General features: G+C 34.2%; 2 protein-coding genes across 2 annotated transcripts in view; one reads left to right on the forward strand and one right to left on the reverse strand.

Moving 5' to 3' along the window:
- Positions 1-2,772, reverse strand: part of gpr158b (G protein-coupled receptor 158b) — a 118,318-nt gene extending 115,546 nt beyond the window's left edge. Inside the window, exon 1 of the mRNA XM_087240504.1 lies at positions 1,645-2,772. Within this exon, the coding sequence (XP_087096630.1) occupies positions 1,645-2,534 (890 nt within the window). The 5' untranslated portion in view covers positions 2,535-2,772. The remainder of the gene's footprint in view (positions 1-1,644) is intronic.
- A 13,609-nt stretch (positions 2,773-16,381) lies between these two features.
- The window catches only part of prtfdc1b (phosphoribosyl transferase domain containing 1b), a 24,412-nt gene continuing 18,230 nt past the window's right edge, over positions 16,382-22,563 (forward strand). The window contains 4 exon segments of the mRNA NM_199518.3: positions 16,382-16,487; positions 16,653-16,759; positions 17,946-18,129; positions 21,337-21,402. Of these exon segments, the coding sequence (NP_955812.2) occupies positions 16,440-16,487; positions 16,653-16,759; positions 17,946-18,129; positions 21,337-21,402 (405 nt within the window). The 5' untranslated portion in view covers positions 16,382-16,439.

Here is a 22,563-nt window from a genome sequence, read left to right on the forward strand (position 1 = left end):
TTATACCATGTTGTAATGGTAAAATTACACACCACTATACAGTATAATTTCATCATAGCTATCATAATATATCAACGCCAAAGGTATCGCACTGAAATCAAAGATGTAGCTTGAATATCAAAAACAATGCTAAAGTGGTACCCTGCACTTAAAAAAAAAAAAAAACAGACTTGAATTATCAATATGTACAGAAATTCCTAATGTTGGGGGTAAATGAGTTGATATGTCATATGCCATTCAAACTTGTAGACTTTCCAAACCATTGCATAGATCACTTCTGGCTGAAAATGACTTCTGCTGCAATGGCTGTAGATTATAAAATATTTATGCAGTGCACACGAGTGTATCATGTGCACTGTTAAAGTGCAAGTGGCCCAAAAAATATCCAAAAGGGTTCAAGTAACCAATGCAGCCAGCAACTTCTGTAATTTATTCATGAATAGATTGATTTTAAAATTGCTTGGATCAGGTTTGTAGCTTGATGCTGTGTCTGAGTGATACCCAGCAGTGCAAACTGCTCATTCAAGTGCAAACATTCCCTCTTTATTCACCCAGTGATTATGTGTGTCCAACAGTCTTTCTCATCATTAAAATAAATTTTCCCCAAAGCTATCTGGACACCCGAGTCATATACTTTAAAATACCTGAATGGCATTGCATGGAATCTGTTGAAAAAAAAAAAAATCTAGCCAAATGGTATCCGCCAGCAAATGCTGACAAGCTCTTTTTTCAATGATTTTTAACCAAGCGGTGTCACAGCGGTTTGCAGTGGGTGTCAGTCACATTTACATTCAACCAAACAAAACCATATTAATTATTTATATGCTCCACCAACATTTGACAATAACTGTTTTTATTGTGAACAATATCTATAAACCCTTAAAGTGTTCTTTTTACTGAAACACTCCTCTAGAATAGTGATTGTGCCAACTTAAAATTAAATACAACTTGCTTTAACACGTTTTAAATATGTTAATTGAATGACAATGACGCATTGTACTAAGCTTCCAATACCTAAATGTGGTTTCTTTAAACATCATCATAATACCATATTATATTTGTTACATTTGCTTGGTAAACAAGTGAACACAATAAAACATTATAAAACTTGAAGGAAAATGAATGAATGAATGAATGAATGAATGAATGAATGAATGAATGAATGAATGAATGAATGAATGAATGAATGAATGAATGAAGTTATTGTTCTGTTCAATAAGGTCGGACAGGTGATTTAAATCCCGTAAATTCAACAATTCATTTGTTGGAAACAGGCTTAATTTTGTTTTTCATCATTGTTAGTGTTTTACCATGGACATTTGTTGTGTCTTTTTATTTTATGAACAATTATTGTGCAAGTTTACCCCACAAAATGGGTTGTGTTTAGTGAAGTTTATATTCATTTTCTTCAAGAAATGTTTAGATGATTTTGTGGCCAAAAGTGCATAATGTAGCCTACCCTGCATCATTTTTCCCATCATATAATTAATATAATATAATATAATATAATATAATATACAATTCTTTATGTTAAATTTTAAGTTTTGTTTAAAAAGAAACAAAGTCAAAATTCTAATTCGTTGTTCAGTTTGTATAGTCTTCAATGTTCATGTATAGCTAAAGTTCTTGAACAGTGTGGCTTACCTAAACTCGGGCGCCGTCTTATTCTTCAAGCCATAGAAGCCAGCAGAAATCGTTAAAAGCCAGTGCGGCACAAACCTGCCGTGCTCGCACTCTAGATAAGGCGAAGACCACTTGACATGACTTTTGTCTAAAAAATATCCGCCATGCGCTGCTGGAAACGCTCTACTTTTAACCAGCCGCTTGTGTTTATTTCGGTCCCGAAACACGTTGTACCAGTCGGACTCAGAAGTCCGGTTTTTAAGGCGATGGCGCGCGGTGGTGGACAGATCTTGAAGCACTATGCGCTCCTCTCCTCTGGTCGCCTGGAGAAACACCTGAGGACCAGGCGCCTCAGGAGACTCCATGTGAAATGTGACCACTGCCCGGTGGATTTTAGGATTCCCTTCCAACATACTCGACACCAGCGCGTGGTACCACTGAATATCCATCCTCAAATGCTGCTCCTTGGAGGTATTGGACTGCAGAAGCATGTTTAGGAAGTTGGTGGCTTGTGCCAGGGTGTCGAGGACGCCTTGGAGGGAGGAGTGCGAGGCGGCGTGAGCTCCACCGCGAAGACTGCTCAGCTCATACCGCCGCGAGCAGTTGACATGCTCCAGGGTGGACGAGTCTCCGGTGTGGAGGAAAGCGGTGACCACCCGCGGAAGATCCTCCTCGAGCTTATGCGCCACCGCCGGTCGCTCGGTGCTGGAGATGGTCGGCTGCTGGTGCGTCGTCTCGCTGGTGCTGTAAACAGGATATTTAGCCTTGATTTCGAGATCTTTGTCGCTCTCAGACCATTCCACGTAGCCATAATTTGATCCCTTTGCAATCCCAATTAGCAGAAGAAGGTAGAGCAGGAACGCGTCCATACCGCGACGCCAGCAAGCACCGTGAACATTCTCCATTGACATTCACTTCAGAAGTGCGTCCATTCCTCGGCGCAATGTAAACAGACGTGCATTCTAAAAAGTTACTCAACTCTAATGGTTCAATCAGACAAATCCACACACCGACCGCTACACCGACATCTATAGACCGCTGGCATTCTGTGGATCTGTCTCGAGCGCGTAGATGTGGAGGTAAATATCTAGAGCATCGTTTCTGCCGTGGTTACTGTAGCGTTCACTACTCCCATCAGTAACGAATGCTCGCTCGGAGCTGGCGGGGGGCTGATTGTTTCCAAAAGCTCCTTTCCCCCGTTACTGTACTGAGGACTTTTGAATGGCCATCGTTCCCGTCAGTCTTGTGCATCTGGGTGGGGTGAAGAAACACAAGCGACAAGGGATGCTGGTACGGGGTGTTCTCATGGGCATATTGAGCATTCCGAGCCCATCTTCCTCCTTTATAATCGTATTAAAGATGCATTGCTTTATATAGGTTGCATGTTACATTATTGTAGGGTAATATTAATCATTTTTTAACTATAGGCTAATGTTCAGTTTTATACGAAAAATGGACTGTAACCTACAGTAAAAACCTGTTAATTTTTAATAGCTAAAAGTAAATAATTTACAACAAAAATCGCACAAACTTGATAACTAACATTTAAATTAGCCAAATTATGCGTTTTTTGTTTGTTTGTTTGTTTGTTTGTTTGTTTGTTTGTTTGTTTGTTTGTTTGTTTGTTTGTTTGTTTAAAGATGTATTTACAGTTGAAGTCAGAATTATTATTAGCCCCCCAATTATTTTTTTCTCCAATTTCTGTTTAACGTAGAGAATATTTTTCAACACATTTCTAAACATAATAGTTTAATTAACTCATTTTAATTTATTTGAACTTTGTCATAATGACAGGAAATAATATTTTACTATATATTTTTCAAGACACTTCCATACAGCTTAAGTGACTTAAGTTAATGTATAAGGATGGTTTGTTAGACTATTGGAAAATATATATAGCTTAATTTTGACCTCATTATTTTTCAAAAATTAAAAATTTCTTTTTTTGGCCAAAATAAAACAAATAAGACTTTCTCCGGAAGAAAAAATATTATCAGACATACTGTGAAAATTTCCTTGCTCTGTTAATCATAGTTTGAGAAACATTTAAAAAAGAAAAAAGGGGGGCTAATAATTATGACTTTAACTGTACATTTAAAACCCCTGTGTGTAAACACTGTTGTAAATAATTTGTAAATAAACTTGCAATCACACAGTTGACCCAACACATACAATAGCACTCTCCACCCTTTATCTTTGAACATGGCATTAACCTTTATGGTATGCCACATTAAAGAGATAGTCCACTCAAAAACATTGTGATTTCCATCATCATATATTCAGTCAATAAATCACTTTATTTTTATAGCACCTTTCACCCAATGGGCTGCCCAAAGTGCTTTACATCAATATTGTAAATTAAAACACAGAAGATGATTAAGAACATAATAAAAACAAAAATGTCTATAATCAATAAGACAATTCAACTATTGATATATATATATAGTTGTAACTATATATATATATATATATATATATATATATATATATATATATATATATATATATATATATATATATATATATATATATATATATATGTATATATATATATATATATATAGTTGAAGTCAGAATTATTAGCCCCCCTTTGATTTTTTTATTTCTTTTTTAAATATTTCCTAAATAATGTTTAACAGAGCAAGGAAATTTTCACAGTATGTCCGACAATATTTTTTCCTCTAAAGAAAGTCATATTTGTTTTATTTCGGCTAGAATAAAAGCAGTGTTTATTAAAAAAAAAAAAACATTTTAGGGAAACAATTATTAGCCCCTTTAAGCATTTTTTTTTTGATAGTCTACAGAACAAACCGTCATTATTCAATAACTTGCCTAGTTACCCTAACCTGCCTAGTTAGCCTATGAACCTAGTTAAGCCTTTAAATATCACTTTAAGCTGTATAGAAGTGTCTTGAAAAATATCTCGTAAAATATTCTATACTGTCATCATGGCAAAGATAAAAAAAAAATCAGTTATTAGAAATTAGTTATTAAAAATATGTCTAGTCTAGGAATGTGTTGAAAAAAATCTTCTCTCCGTTAAACAGAAATTGGGGAAAATAATTAAACAGAGGACAAATAATTCAGGGGGGCTAATAATTCTGACTTTAACTGTGTGTGTGTGTGTGTGTGTGTGTGTGTGTGTGTGTGTGTGTGTGTGTGTGTGTGTGTGTGTGTGTGTGTGTGTGTGTGTGTGTGTGTGTGTGTGTGTGTGTGTGTGTGTATATGCTTCCAAATTTCTCCAATATATCTTTCTTGTGGCACCATTTAAATCTAAACTCTATAGTTTTATAGTTTTGATTTAAATGGTGCCACAAGGAAGATATATTGAAGAAATTTGGAAGCAAACTTTAATATCAGCAAACATGCTTTCTTTTTAAAATAACAGGTAAATTGTAACAATTTTTTTTTTCAAATGAATACAAGACACATTACATCTGATATAAATTGTGAGTGAAACATACATTTTAGAATAAAACTTTTATAATATAAAATATATATATAATATGCACAGTTTCTGTTGGCTTACTGCATTTTTGTACTTACTACACTACACTGGGCTGCACAATTTATAGTTTAAGCATTGATATCGCAATGTGTGGATCTGCAATACTCACATTGTAGGATTAGATTATAAATTAAGTATTAAAAGACAAAAACATGATTAACTATGATTATTTTTAACTAATTTATACAACGATGACCATCTTATTTTATGCTTGTTTAATTTCTGTACCAGAATACTGTTAGACTTCTGTTAAAATCATCAAGCGCTGTTTATGTAACTTTTATCTTTGCTCTGTTGTTTACATATAGTGGGTGACACTTTAAAAGGAGCATTAACGCTGCGAGACGTATCGCCGCCACACTAAAGGAGTAAAGTCTCCTTTCCACTGCACACGACAAGCGACAGACCAGAAGTCATTCATTTGCAATAATGAGTAGTCCAGGAACTGCGTGGAGTTCCGATTATTTTCGTATGCTGATAATTTGATCCGAATTGAGCTGCGGATCTGTTGAAATATTTGATCTCCTGCGACTAAACTGTATGCGATCGGCCGACCAGATATAATATATTCCACTAGTGTTGTTCATGCAGGTTCGTGTGCGGGAGTTGCTTTTGCACTTTTTTATTTCGGACACTGTGAGAACAGCTTCTCTCCCATGGCCCACGTCAGAACTGAAAATTCTGTGCGACTGCCACAAGGGGGTGTATTCCGACAGTCGTGTACAAATGGAACGTGTTTTTTTAGGTAAAACCGCAGTTTGCGACTATGCCGCCAGGGGGCACACAGGGATAGGATGAGAATAGACAGAATTACACAGTAGCTGTTAATACTTTGCTACTTGTAAATGAAATGAAACAATGAAACAAAGCATCATAATTCCTCCATTAATTATTAAAAACTTGTTAACAAACTTTATTATCATTGCAAACATGTTAAGTGAAATGAGGATTCATTTTTGGAAACAAAATGAAAGAAATAAAAGACAACTAAAATGAAAGAACATACATACTGTACATACATACATACAAGTAGGCATAAATAAATAAATAAATAAAACAGTGTTTTAGCCTTAATATAGAGAGAGTCAATAAATAAGCTTTTTCATTTATGTTTTCATTTACATTTTCGTTGTTGATTATATTTTATTATCCCTTTTTATGTTTCAATTATTATACATAAATAATAAATGAATAATTAAATAGGCCTAAATAAATATTTATTGAAAGATATTATCAGCAAAACATGGAGAAACGGTCCGGCACATTTTCTAAGGAGCTCAAGTTGAATGCTACTTTATCAAAAGCATAAAAAAGTCTCTAAGTTTATTTGTAATTATACAGTTCCAGTTCAGTTTTCAAAATGTCAATGTTCTCTTTCAAATTATAATTGTTTAATGGCTCAATACATTCATTCATTCATTTTCTTTTCGGTTTAGTCCCTTTATTAATGTGGGGTTCCCACAGCGGAATGAACCGCCAACTTATCCATCACATGTTTCACGGAGCGGATGCCCTTCCAGCTGCAACCCATCTCTGGGATGCATCCATACACACTCTTTCACACTTAAACACTACAATTTAGCCTACCCAATTCACCTGTACCACATGTCTTCGAACTTGTGGGGGAAACAGGAGCACCCGGAGAAAACCCACGGGAACACAGTAACACCAATTGACCCAGCCGAGGCTCGAACCAGTGACCTTCTTGCTGTGAGGCGACAGCACTATTTACTGAGCCACTGCGTCGCCATTATCAAAATTAGCTATATTAAAATACATCCAAAGTGTAAAACACCTCATCAAAAGTCTTTCTATATAGGCTATTTTTATATAGGCCTAAACTAATTTAAAAGAAAGCTACAAAGTGGGCTATATCATTTTAATTCTAGCCCTTTATTACTTTAATTCAATTCCTCTGTCACTTGTGGTGGCAATATTGACCTTTTTATAGGCTATATAGGCTAGACTCTCAAATATAAAGGTACACAAGTTGTCACTGGGGTGTTACCTTTTCAAAAGGCACAAATTTGTATCTAAAAATTCCATATTAATACCTCAAGGGTACATATTAGTACTTAAAATGTACAAAAGAGTTTCTCTTAAAAATTGTAGGTACTAATTCATACTTTAAGTACAAACGTGTACCTTTTAAAAAGGTACCACCCCAGTGACAACTCACATACCTTTATTTCTGAGCGTCTATAATAATTTCATTTTTTACATCATTATTTTGTATAGACGTTTTATAGTATGCTTGTAATTTATTATAATTTATGCAAATGCACTACACCGAAAAGATTTGATCATCCCAAGCTATCTAAATGAATGCAATCTTTTCAAATACTGCTGTTCAATTCATCTGGTGAAATTATATTCATATTGCAATACATATCACAGAACAAAAATATTTGAATGTCAGATTTTTCCAATATTGTTCAGCCCTATAGTCTTCCTTAAGATGGTGGAAAAGCATTTTAAATGAATGCACTTGTACACCCACATTAACACATAAAAAATTCAAAGGTGCAAACATATGCATTATGCACACAAATGTGTACACTCACACTCACACACACACACACACACACACACACACACACACACACACACACACACACACACACACACACACACACACACACACACACACTTGTACAGCTATCTTTATGTTGTGCGTGCACATGCCTATATTGCTGAAAATAAAATATCCCCACAAGGACAGTAAAACAGGAAATCACCAAGGCTGGAAATCACTGAATTCCTGGACCAGTCAACAATCCCCAAAAGAAAAATATCTTATAGGCACTAAACAATGTCTTCATGAAAAATACAGCTGGCTGAGGTAGAATACAGCCATATATAATTAACTCTACCTTCAATACAAGCTAAAAAAAAATGAGAGAGAGAGAGAGAGAGAGTACAACTTAACATATTACAATATAATGTTTTTGTCATTTCTTTTATGGAAAAATTTGTGCACCCACAAATTTTGCACACACAACGTGGCTAAAATTGCAGCATAATTAATTAGGAAAGTCAGACTTGTAGGCCCACATTAAATTGAACAACTAAAAGCATTAGTATAACCAGGCCAAAATCAAAGAACTACCAAAATCTATATTATATAGAAAAAGAGTTGTTGAGGTTAAGAGTCTGGCAGGATATTTACAGCAGTTCTAAAATGACTGTATATCTGGTCTACACTGTCAGCGAGGTAGAAATCTTTCTCTCTTGAGGAACAGGGCTTTAAAAGCAGCGTTTTTTCAATCCAACGCAATCTCACGGCAATTCCTAGCTTTTTGATTTAGTGGCTATATTCGTATGAATTCGTACAATCTAATTCATACAATTTAGTGCTCCTGGAGCATCACTAAAATGACAAAATATGAGTGTAATAATGTTCCATTGCATACCAGCCATATTAATTTAAAAATACTGTTAAAAACATCAGTTTTTAACATCAGAGTTTGCATGTTCTTTCAGTGTTCATGTGGGTTTCCATCAGGTGCTCTGGATTCCCCCACAGTCCAAAGAAATGTGGTATAGGTGAAATGAATGAACTAAATTGGCGGTAGTGTATGAGTGTGTGTGTCAATGAGTGTGTATGAGTGCTTCTTAGAACTGGGTTGCAACTGGATGGGCATTCGTTGCGCAAAACATATGATGGAATAGTTGGCTGGAAAAATCTGAAGGAAAATGAATGAATGAATGAATGAATGAATGAATAGAGATATTATACAGGGAGGGGCAGTATTTATGCTACATTTTTTCAATATAAATTATTGTTTTGTAATTTTTATTTGATAAGGTTTATGAAAATGGGTTAATATTTTTCATTCATTCATTTTTTTCTTTTCGGCTCAGTCCCTTTATTAATCTGGGGTCGCAACAGCAGAATGAACCGCCAACTTATCCAGCATATGTTTTACGCAGCGGATGCTCTTCCAGCTGCAACCCATCACTGGGAAAGGGTTAATATTTTGTATCAAGTAAAAAAAATCGCAAAAAAATATTTAGTGTCTTGTATTTTTAAAACACTTTAGAACACTAAAATACTTTGCAAGAAGTCTACATGACCATGACGTCTGAAAATGTGGCCTCTGATTGGTGCTTTCTCAGTTATTTGCGTAGGCTTGAGATCAGAACAGAAAATGTATTCGTATTGAAGTCGCAATGCTTGGAGTATGAATAGAAATTATGCATCACATATAAAGAAATAATCAGCAAATAGTAGGGGTATATTCGAGAGCAGAAGCAGTTTTAACATGAAGTGACACAACATCTGACGTACAGATGCCACTGGCATCTGCCACTGAGTGTAGTGACACATCCGGTGGCATGTTCGGTTTTTCCTGTCATGTGTCACTCGGTAGTGGCATGTGTAGTGATCTGTGTCGCTCAGAGTGTCGCGCTGCATGTCACTGCAGTGACATCTCCAGCAGTGACATCGACGCCCGCCAAAGCTTAATGACACTAATCAACATGCGCAAAATCATATTTAATCATTACGCGACTTTTAACATGATTTATTGTGTCGCAAGTTAGTTTATATGCTGGACTACTCCGTGATGTTTTAATTTAAAAGCAGTTATTTTATGTATTCATAGTTATACTTCCGGTATTTATTGCCACTATACGTAATGTTTAGTCTATTGACAGTACATGTCAGTGGATATAAGGTGTCATTTGCCTAATCATTTTTAAATAATAAAGCAAAGAAAAACTTATAACGTTAATGTGCTTATAACATGTGCTTATACTGACACCTACTGGCGCATGTCACAAGGTCACTGACATGTAGGCCTACTGATGTACTGACATTAGTGCCATGACATTAGTGGCATGTACTGACATCAGTGGCATGACATTAGTGGCATGTACTGACATTAGTGGCATTTAGGCCTACTGACATTATTGGCAAGTAAATAGAGCCAGGCAAAGACTGTACCATCTGCGACAGCTGAGGAAATTCAGGGTCTCTCCAGCAATCCTGAAAACTTTCTATTCCGGGACCGTAGAAAGTGTTCTGACTCAAGGTATCTCAGTGTGGTATGGAAACAGCTCAAACCAAGACCTCAAAGCACTTCAAAGAGTTGTGCGTTTAGCTGAGCGCATCTCAGGGTCTGCTTTCCCCTCCTTGCAGGACATCTATATTAAACGCTGTAAGAATAGAGCTGTAAAAATCTGTAAGGGCTTAAACCATCCTGACAATTATCTATTCACTTTGCTTCCATCTAGAAAACGATTTCGTAGCTTGATGGCAAAAACTGAGAGACTTAGGAGGAGTTTCTTTCCCCAGGCCATCAGGCTACTAAATTCTAACCCGGTGTTACACATTACGTGATTTTTTTCGTATGTATCATTGTAGTAGTCATATTCATAAGTACATCAAATTGCTGCTATTCTTATTACCTTGTATAATTTTTTGCACATCTTTTTTTTTTTGCACGTTTTTCTTTTTCTTCTTTTTCCTTAATATTTAATTTTTTGTTTATCTATACTTGCACTCTCTGGAGCGGACCTGACCTACATTTCACTGCTGGTCATACTTTGTATAACTATGTATGTGACAAATAAAACTTGACTTGACTTGGCATAACATAAGTGGCATGTAGCTGCAGTGACATCAACACAGCTTAATGATGCTTATAAACAAATCATTAGGATGCAGTCTAACATATGATTTTGAACCACTGAAAATAATATTGCACAATGCTAAGACCAGTCATATATAATGAGCAGGGATGGGCAAAACTATATTGAAATGTATTTTAAAGTATACTTCAATTTTACCTGTATCAAAATAAACTCAAAATACATCAACCAAAGCACAGTACAGTATCAAAATAAAATACAGTATTTTGTATTTTGAAAATACTACAAGATACTTTTACAAGGAAGCATGACATTTCTTTGCAAACCTTCAGTCAATATACATATTTGATCAATCCCTTCACCATTAAACTGACTTTCTCTTTCATTTTAGCTTAAATTTTGTACAAATTTCATACAGAAAGTCCTGTCTTGTTTTAATCACTGTAAAAACCATGTAATTAGTAGGAATATAGGCGAGGCAGTGGCGCAGTAGGTAGTGCTGTCGCCTCACAGCAAGAAGGTTGCTGGTTCGAACCTCGGCTCAGTTGGCGTTTCTGAGTGGAGTTTGCATGTTCTCCAGTTTGATCATGTTTCCTCTGGGTGCTCCGGTTTCCCCACAGTCCAAAAACATGCGGTACAGGTGAATTGGGTAGGCTAAATTGTCCGTAGTGTATGAGTGTATGAGTGTGTGTGTGTGGATGGGTTGTGGCTGGAAGGGCATCCGCTCCGTAAAAACTTGCTGGATAAGTTGGCGGTTCATTCCACTGTGGCGACCCTGGATTAATAAAGGGACAAGCTGACAAGAAAATGAATGAATGAGTGAGTAGGAATATAGTATTATATCTCTTCATCGTGTTTCCATCCATTGCTTGGCCAGTGGAATAGCAGCAATCTCCTAACAGTTTTATATTTTAAAAGGGTGATACATGAAGAGGTTATTTTATACTTTTGTTCAATATACTGTATGTCTTTTTTTGCAACTCAAATCTTCAATATCTAATGTAAAAACCTGATGTCTGCAAACTACTCAAATCTGTTTTTGCAATTTCTCTTTAATGCACAGCATAAAACATGATATCTCTAAAAAAAAATAAGCTGTTTTTTTGCAAATAAACTCTTCATATATATCTTGCTGCTGCCGCGTAACAGGAGTCTGAAGTTTTTGACCAGTATAGATTGGAGTATTATTAAATATTTGTGTCTCATTTACTGTGACTTTGACATCTCTTCATTAATTGTACAATGCATCTGCACATCAACTGCTAGCATTTGAAACTGCCTGTATTAAAGTATTGTAGGAATCACCACTGTAGGACTTATTTGTATGTTGTTTTTCTTATTTTCTTGGCATCTACATCAGCAATCCATCCAAACCTATTATTATTTGTGCAGTTTACTCATTCTCCCAAGGTTTTTCAGTTCTTTTTTAACTGGAAACAGGCCCAGTTTACCCAATTAGTAAACACCAGAACACAATTTGTAGGTGTTTTATATTTCTATAGTTTCTCTGCATTTCCACCCGCAGCATGAGACTAATAATGATTATGTGCTGCTCATCCTATTCTTAAGGACTGATATTTTATTCCATCTAATTTTTAAGCAAAGATGCTGATGCCAAATTGTACACTAAACTGCCATTACATATTACTGGTTTTAGCACTGTGCAGTATACTATTTTCAATGATTGTGGACTTGTTCCCATATTTACCCATGCCATTTGTCAGTTGTTTTCTTTGGGCTTTATCATACACCCGGCGCAATAAGAAGCAAGATGTGTTTGCCGCAACGTGTTGCTATTTTCAGACCAACGCAACCTTGTTTTCCCATTTTGCACCACGTTGTTTAAACAGTAAATCCATTTGCACCACTGTGTGGACTCATAAGTGTTCTGCATCAAAAAGGAGAGGTGTTAAGGCACATTATCGGAGCGTTGCTATTTTGACGAACTAAAATAGACTGCTTAATTGATCAGCTGAAAGCAGGTCTAAAGTCCAGAGCAGACCACATTAGTTATCTGACTTAAAAGCATACACATTGCTTAATACACACAGGATGTACAGCAAAACACAAATATATTTACATAAAAAAAAAAGATTTAAATGTTTAAAATGTTACTGAAATTAGTATTTTCTACATAAATATAAAAAACACTACCTCCATGCCTTCTTCATGTCGGGGGACTTTTTTCAGTTTATTCATGATAATCTGCATTTGTATAATTTTTTTTTTTTTAGCAGTATTATTTGTTATAAGCATATTTATATTTGTTTTAATAAAAACAAGTTTAGATTTGTCCACCTGTGGGGTTTTGGAGATGTACAGTATGCATCACCATATGGGGCAAAAGAATAGGACATGTATTTGGATAAATGACCACACTTAGTTATTATTGTTTATTTATTCCTTTGCTGGTAATTAGAACTAAATTTAGAAATAGTTATAAAACAAATCCTTGCGCTTAACAAACAAAATTACATATATAGGCTGATGAGTGTCTTCAGTGGAGTGCGTACAACATTGTTTCCTTACTCCATCAAAGTTAAGGCATAAAGAGAAAGTAAAGAGGCTGAATGGGGGAGACACATTCTTTATTCTTGCTGCAAATGCTCTGTTTAATTGTTTTCTCACTAGTAAAGCATTCAGTTTTTCCATTCACTTTTTCCACTTACAAAATCACCATGTAAATAATAAATGCACTACAGTGGGACGCAACTGACTCTTAACAGGAATTAGAGATGAGACTCTGATTGGTTTAATGCACATTATGCTCAAAACAAACCCAGAACTCATTAAGAGAATAAGTAAAACCCTGTTAGGCCATGTGCCGTGGTGCAAACCATATTTTTCCATCCTTAAAATAGCAAAAGTGGATTCGGACATGGCCTTAATGCTTTTGTACCATGCGATTTAGACTTTCCGTCTAGAACAGAGATGTCCAAGCTCAGTTCTGGAGGGCCGGTGTCCTGGAGAGTTTAGCTCCAACCCTTATCAAACACACCTGAAGCAGCGAATCAAGCTCTTACTAGATATACAGTATTAGAAACCTCCTGGCAGCTGTGTTGAAGCAAGTTGGAACTAAACTCAGTAGGACACCGGCCCTCCAGGACCGAGTTTGGACACCCCTGGTCTAGATCATTAAAATTAAACCCTTTATGTTGTTGCGTAATTTCCATTCTTACTCCAAACATTGACCACCTTCTTAATCAATTTTCTGTTCAGATCTCAAGCCTTGGCAAATAACTGAGAAAGCACCTGAAGCCCCATTTTTACAGTATTTTAAAATACAAAAATACAAGACAATAAAGTATTTTGATAACAAATATTAACCCATTTTCATAAACCCCATAAAATATAAATTACAAAATACTATTTTGTATTTAAAATATGTATTTTATATACATGCATCATAAATACTGCCAATCCCTGTCTGTTATTTTCTTTTTGTGTTGCATAATTTCCATCTATACTCCAAGTATTGCCAACCTTCTTAATCATTTTTCTGTTCTGATCTCAAGCCTAGGCAAATAACTGAGAAAGAATTAATCTGAGGGCACATTTATATGATGTCATCATATATTGCGGACTTTCTTACAAAGTATTTTACTGTCTTTAAAAAATACAAAAATACAAGATGGAGACGCAGTGGCGCAGTAGGTATTGCTGTCGTCTCACAGCAAGAAGGTGGCTGGTTCAAGCCTCAGCTGGGCGAATTGGCATTTCTGTGTGGAGTTTGCATGCTCTTCCTGCGTTCCTGTGGGTTTCCTCCGGGTGCTCCTGTTGAGTCCAAAGACATGTGGTACAGATGAATAGGGTAGGCTAAATTGTCTGTAGTGTATGATTATGAATGAGTGTGTGTGGTTGTTTCCCAGAGATGGGTTGTGGCTGGAAGAGCATCCACTGCGTAAAAACATGCTGGATAAGTTGGCAGTTCATTCCGTTGTTGCGACCCCGGATTAATAAAGGGACTAAACCGAAAAGAAAATGAATGAATAAATGAAAAAATACAAGACACTAAAGTATTTTGATACTTAATATTCATGCATTTTCATAAACCCTATCAAATACAAATTACAAAATACTATTTTGTATTTAAAATACGTATTTAAAATACATATATCATAAATAATGCACATCCCTGATAATGACAATATAGTGTGCAACTTGGAATCAGCATCTTTGCTTAGGAAATGAGATGGAATTAAAACAGGATGAGAAGCCTTCAGAACATCATCAGTCTCTGTCTCAGGGCTGCAGTGGAAATGCAGAGAACCTTTAGAAATATAAAGACCTAAAGATTGTGTACTAGTGTTCACTAAGGTGGTAAAGTGAGACTCTTTCAGTTAAAGAAGAACAGAAAACATCTTGGGAGAATGAGCAAACTGCACAAATAATAGCATTTTGGATGGATTGCTGATGAAGATGCCAGAAAATAAGAAAACCATAATAAAAATATAGTGATAGAGGTATAGTTGGTTTTATATTCGCCTATTCGTTCATTTAGAAGTCTATATAGTTTACCATGTTACTTTCGAATACTTGTTTGGAATTAGCATGCAAGTGTGGCTTAAAAACAACATAAACACTGTTTATTTGACTGTCAACAATGTTGTAATTTGATAGTCATTTGCTGCTAATATGATTTTGCTTTTTAGAGTTTGCGAATAATACTTTTATGAATTATATTATTAAGGGGAAAATCTGAATGTGCGAATATAAAACCAACTTTACCTCTATCTATAGTGGCGATACTTACAATACTTCATTGGCTGTTTCAATGCCAGTGGCTGATCTGCAGGTGCACTGTATTGCTAATGAAGAGAAAAGATGTCTTCCTGAAGATGTCAAAGTGGCACAATACAGTATGAGACACAAATATTTAATTATACTCCAGTCTATAGAGAATGGTCAAAAACTCTAGACTCCAGATTTTTTGATATACAATCTATACTAAAATCAAAGAGAAACATTTCTTATGAACGCCTCCTCGTGTACAGGAGTAGAGATAAAGGAGTTGCAGAGAAGCTGACTTCATCTAGTTGTTACCAAGTTTATCACTAAATCTGTTTAATGAAGGCATTGATCGAGTAGGCCTATTGATAGAAGGTTTGTTAAGAAATGCCATGCTCCCTTGTAGAAGTATTTTGTAGTATTTTCAAAATACAAATATTTTATTTTGTTTTTATTTAAAACTACAGTGTTTTATTTTGTAGTTTATTTTAATACACTCATACATTCATCGCAGAAAGTAAAAATCCCAACAGCACAATTACTGCAATAACACTTTTATTATAAAGTACATAAGGTACACAATTGTTGGAAAACAACAAGCTGTTTTCCTCTCATGATACAGACTCACCCCTCTAGTGTTAGGTGATCTCGTAGAGCTTCAAATGGCGGCCAAATAAACTGTGAGGCTTGCATAATCAACAAGCAACCATGACAAAAGGAATGTTAAAGCGAGTATTTGGGAATTAATATCTGATTTAAGATACATATTAAGCAGAGATGCACGCCAAGCTCCACCACCCAGCCCTGACACCCATCCAGATGACGTCACTTCGGGTGTCGTCAAGTGGTGCTCGCTGCAGAGCCATTTGGGCGAGCTGAGCTCCAGCGAGGGGGAGCTTGAGCTTGAGCTCCACCTTTTTTGCACTTCGATGTGGACGCGAGATTCATTCGGGGTTTGTAAACCAACGAGCTGCAAGAATCCAACATGGCAGGATGGGAACGCAAACAAACAGACGTGGAAAAAGGAATTGTGGTTTGTGCGTTTGTTGAACTAAAAACACTGCGGGAGAACACATTCATTCGCCAGTTTTGTGAAGCAAAGTTGGCGTATTTGACTTTACTAAAGAACGTGTAAAAGTAACTAATGTGCAACTTTGTAACACGTGAACAAAATGCTCAGCAGAACTGTTTCATTTAGATCCCAGATGACTGGCCTGGATACCCGCTGGACCTGTTTACATTTCCTGAGCATTACTCCGAGGATCTGGACTGTGTCTACATTCCACACGGTGTTATCATGGACAGGTACTGTAAATGTGGTTAGGTCGTCATTTAGCCACTTACCGATGATGACGTCCACTGAACGCAATAGACTGTCTGTTTTCAATTATTCCAACTAATAATTATAGTAATAGGAAGAAATAAATACATATTTCAGTTTTAAATGACGTTTAGTTCCCAGAGTTTTACTTCCCTCTCCGCATACAACATAAAGCTGTATTGCAGTTTTAGGAATATATGTATTTTAAAATGATCTAAAGTTTCACTGTAACTTAATATTATTTTCTTTAAGTCAATTTCAACAATGCGGATATTTAAAAGTTCAAAAATATTTTAAACACAAGTATTATAATGATAAATTAAGATAAATAAAATATCCTCAATATGGTCTTTTTTATTAAAAAAATATTGAAATAATGGTTGAACATTATTTTTTTATGTAACCAAATTTTCTAATATTATAATGAAAATTTGAGATAATTGAGTGATGCAGTGATTTGCTGACTTTAAGTTTGGCAGAGTCAATTGCATGTGATTTTTTTATTGTAATTACACTACATTTATGACCAGCATTGCATTAATATTTACATTAGTGGCTTACTAAATTCTTATTTTCCAGATAGATAGATAGATAGATAGATAGATAGATAGATAGATAGATAGATAGATAGATAGATAGATAGATAGATAGATAAATACAGAATTGCCAAGATAGAACTAAGAACAGTGTAGAATTTTCCACAATATTTTAAAATTGTATGTGATCCCTGACTAATTCATTAAGGAAATAATGTCATACTACTAAGCAGTAAACAGAAGAAAATCCCACTAGAAATTGTATGGTTTTAACAGTAATGATGTGAACTACAGCATGTCTTCTTAATTATTTAATTGTTGACTCATTCATTACATTTATATATACATACATACATACATGCATACATTTATATATATATATATATACATGCATACATACATGCATACATACATACATACATGCATGCATACATACATGAACATTTGCATTTGAATCACTCAGTTATAAATTGATAATATGGTTATAACTCAATGGTTCTAAATTGATGCTAAAGCATTATCACCATATTGGCGTTGCTTTTATTTTTCTTGTATCTCTGTAATACAAACACTTCTTATATATGAAAGAACAATTAGACCTTGTTGTGCTGCAGTGTTTTTTTTTTTTTCTCAGGATAGAGAGGTTGGCAAGAAATATCATGGATGATCTTGGGGACCATGACATTGTTGTCCTGTGCGTGCTAAAGGGAGGATATCAGTTCTGTGCTGACCTGGTGGACTGCATTAAAGTCCTGTGTTGCAACTCCAACAAGACCCTTCCCATGAGGGTGGACTTCATACGACTCAAGAGCTACCTGGTGAGTGTTTTTTTTTTTTTTTTTTTTTTTTTAAAGGTCTTTCAGGTATTTTGTTCAATTTATGCATTTTTGTCAAATATCACTACTTACTTAGCTCATTCCTTAAAAGCTTTATGTACTAACACGGTGTGAAACTACTTAGATCATATGATGAATCACAAGTTTCATTCACACATGTATGTTAATATTTGCTTTACAAATGACGCATTGTTTCTGATTATCTCAGTGTGACGTCACAGCTCTAATCAATTATAGACTTCTTGCATGTAAATTGTTGTTTTATCTGCTCACCAAGGCTTTATTTATTTGCTAAAATCTGTAAAGATACATGTTTTTAATTGTTTTTGTTATAATTTAAAAATAAATGTTTTGTATTTTCATAATCTGTTCAAATATATTTTAATTCTTGTGATGACCAGTGTTGGGGAAAGTTACTTTTGAAAATAATTCATTGCAATATTGAATTACTTGCCCAAAAAGTAAGTAATTCCGTTACTTAGTTACTTTTTATGGTAGGTAATGCGTTATGTTACTTTCTATTACCTGACTAAGGCTTTATCTCTTTTAGAACTTTTTTTTTCTTCTTTTTTTAAATAGAGGAGCTCTGCAATTAACAATGCACTGTATAACATACACCTTTGTTTAAATTTAAAAAACATAACAAAAAAATTTTAGGAAAATGTTATCTGAGAAGTTTCTAACCCCAGAGCTCTACTTGCCATTTATATAGATTATTGAAGTATAAATTATATAAGTTTAAATCAATGCGTTTGCTACTTTTGTACTATTTGTCTTAAGTAAAATCACCGTCCATTCAGACCATCCCCTTTACCTTTTTTTCAATGTGTTCAAAATAATGAACTCATTGACTGCGTGATTCATTGTGACTATTTTTAATTCAGCAATTTATTTTTTAAAGAGCTAATTATTTAAACTAATAAGTAACTCATGTTACATTTTCAAAAAAGTATCTTAAATATTATTATTTACTTTTTTAAAAGTAATGCGTTACTTTACTTGCTACTTAGAAAAGTAATGTTATTATACAACTCATGTTATTTGTAATGAGTTACCCCCAACACTGGTGATGATGTTTTAATTTTCACCATTGTTACTCTAATTTTCAGTATCACATGATCAGATCCAGAAATCATTGTGTATTCTTGATTAAGAGACCTTATTATTATTTTCAATTATTATTTTGAACTGAGCTAAACTGAACTGAACTTAAACACTAAAAACTGAACTACTCTGTTCCAATTTACTATGACCATTTATGTGAAGCTGCTTTGACACAATCTACATTGTAAAAGCTTTTATACAAATACAGCTGAATTTAATTGAATTGACAAAAAATGCAAGAATAACAGTCATGCCTATATGCAAATTGTGCCGATTAGATAGTATTTTTACGTCATTAGAAAGTTCAAAAGAATAAGATTTACTTTAAAAGAAGACATTTTGTAACAATATTAATGAGCAATTGCTTGCAAATGTCAACCTTCCCATGAAAAAAATAAAGTTTTCACCAAAATAGCGAAACTCTTTTTGCATTTTTTACTTAATCTTATTTTACAGTACTGTAAAAATACTCAAAAACGTCTCTGTCAATGTTTTCAAACTATTATATTTGATTTACCAAATCATACAAGTGCCAATTTCCCTTTTTTTGACAACCATAATGGAGCTTTTTCCTCAAATGCAAAAAATATCAGATAAAATCAATGATTTTTGTTCTACAGTAAACCAACTCTTATCTTTTGCTTCTCATTATTTCTTTTGCGTTGTGCAGTTTAATCCAAAGAATTTCTACAAAGTATGTTGTAAACTGTAAACTTGTATCCTTCTTTGGTCACATCCATGACGCATGTTTATTTTCTTCATTTAAAATCTAAAACATGTTTACAGATTGATATTTTCTGATCCTATAACTCCGTGGTTAGTTGTTTTGGAAAATATAAACGGATATTCAATATAATGTCAACATACTTTCTCTGTGAGGTTATATTTTAAGTTTTTACTGCAAATGTCAGATCCGTAACAATGGGATTGCTCAAACGTCTTTGCAGTTACTTTCAATATAATGCATCGTTTCCGAATAAGTGTTCCATTCTTTTCAAAATAATTGTTTTGGTTTAATTTTTCACACTTTTAAAATAATGCGAGACCTTTAAGAAATTTCAGTGTCTTCTAAAAATTAATCAATCACAAAAGTCAAATGTCTTTAAATATTTTATTCAGAAAAATATAGTACTTTAATATATTAGTAAAATATACGAAATGATTGAAAGGTTTGCATATTATTCCCCGTTATTATAAATATTTTTTTTCTCTGAAGCCCTGCTAAAGAAATGAATTAAATTTTTGTAAGAGGATTGACTGCAATATCTTTGTTTGGTCAACAGAGGGCGTCATGACTTTATATCTGTCATTCTCCTTATCACAGCTCTCATCTTTGGGATGAAGTCAGTTGATTTCCCAGTTCAGCTTTGAGGGCATTTTTCCTCAGAACTGCTGACTTTACAAAGTTCACAATAAAGTAAAAATAGTGTATGGGTTTTTCCCAGTGCTGGGTTGAGGCTGGAAGGGCATCTGCTGCGTAAAACATATGCAGGATAAGTTGGCGGTTTATTCTGCTGTGGCGACCCCTAATTACTTAAGGGACTAAGCTGAAAAGAAAATGAATAAATACATGAATTTTTCAGGAAAGCACTCACTTTAAGGCACAGTTAAAAAAAAGAGTTACAAATAAAAATTTTCATCATTTACTTGCCCTTCACACCTGTTCAGAACCTATTCGAGTTTCTTGCTTTTGTGGAATACAAATGAAGATATTTTGAAGAACGTCAGTTGCTGTGACCCATTTACTTCTATAGTATGTTTTGGGGAAAGTCGATGCATCTCAGCAACCAGAACTTTTTAAAATATCTTCTTTTGTGTTGAACAGAAGAAAGAAACTCCTCTAAATTTTTAACACATGAGGGGGATAAATCACGAGGTCATTTTCGTTTTTGGGTGAATTATACCTTTAATTAAAACTTAAAGAAATCTCTAGGCTTGGTAACTTTAAAATATATAATGTTTTTTCAGACACCATTAATTTCTTCATAATTTGAAGTAAAAAAAGTTTTTTTTTTATGTCTATGTATGAAAAAGTAATGATTATACTAATAGAATTTGCATTTAATCTTTTTTTTTTTTTACCAGAACGATCAGTCAACCGAAGATCTCCACATAGAAGGGGCAGAGAACCTGTCTGCGCTCAGTGGAAAGGTAAAAATATTATATATTTCCCAAATGATGTTTAACAGAGCAAGGAAATGTCCACAGTATATCTGAAAATGTTTTTTCTTCTGGAGAAAGTCTTATTTGTTTTATTTCTGGTAGAATAAAAGCAGTTTTTAATTTTTGTAAATCCATTTTTTAAAGTAAAAATTTTTTGCCCCTTTAAGGTAATTTTTTTATTTCTTCGATAGTCTTCAGAACAAAGGTTATTTATACAATAACTTGCCTAATTACCCTATCCTGCCTAGTTAACCTAATTAACCTACTGTAGTTAAGCCTTTAAATGTCATTTTAGCTGCATAGAAGGGTCTTGAGAAATATCTAGTAAAATATTATTTACTGTCATCATGGCAAAGATAAAATAAACCAGTTATTAGAAATGAGTTATTGAAAATATTATGTTTAGAAATATGTTGAAAAAAATCTCTCCGTTAAACAGAAATTAGGGAAAAAAATAAAGGGGGGTTAATAATTCAGGAGAGCTAATAATTCTGACTTCAACTATAAATGCATCTTTAAAAAAACAAACAAACAAAAAAACGTATCATTTCACGTATTTAAATGTTAGTTCTTATTTAGTCTGCAATTTATATATATATATATATATTCTTTAGTTCAAATTGCATTTCTCTGTATGTTTATATAGTATGTCATATTTTTTCATGAGCAAAATCAGAAAAATAAAGGTACAAAAGCTGTCACTGTGGTGGTACCTTTTAAAAAGGAACATGTTTGTAACTAACGGGTCCACAGTGGTACGCTACATTTTTTGTTTGTTTATATACATTTTAAATATGGACTTGCTTATTTTTAATGCCCAGTAACTTTTCACCAACCCTGTGTGTAATATTCTTAGATGGCAAAAATAAAAATGGTGTACTAGTATTTAAATAGTTATTCTGTAAAATGTCCATAACCTGATTACAGTTCATTTTTGTACAATATATGCAAACTAATTCTTCCTTTTTCTCATCTCAAAAAGAATGATTTCATTTCATTTATCTTGACAAATAATTATGCAAATTGATAGACATTGCCATGTAAAGTTTAATGGATTTCAAGAAAATTGATATTACCAAAGATGTATTTATGTTTATTTAGTAATGTATTTATGTTATTATCAATGGGAACATTGACTATCGAGCTTTA

The sequence above is a fragment of the Danio rerio genome, chromosome 2 (assembly GCF_052040795.2).
Source record: "Danio rerio strain M-AB ecotype USA chromosome 2, GRCz13ab, whole genome shotgun sequence".
Lineage (NCBI taxonomy): Eukaryota > Metazoa > Chordata > Actinopteri > Cypriniformes > Danionidae > Danio > Danio rerio.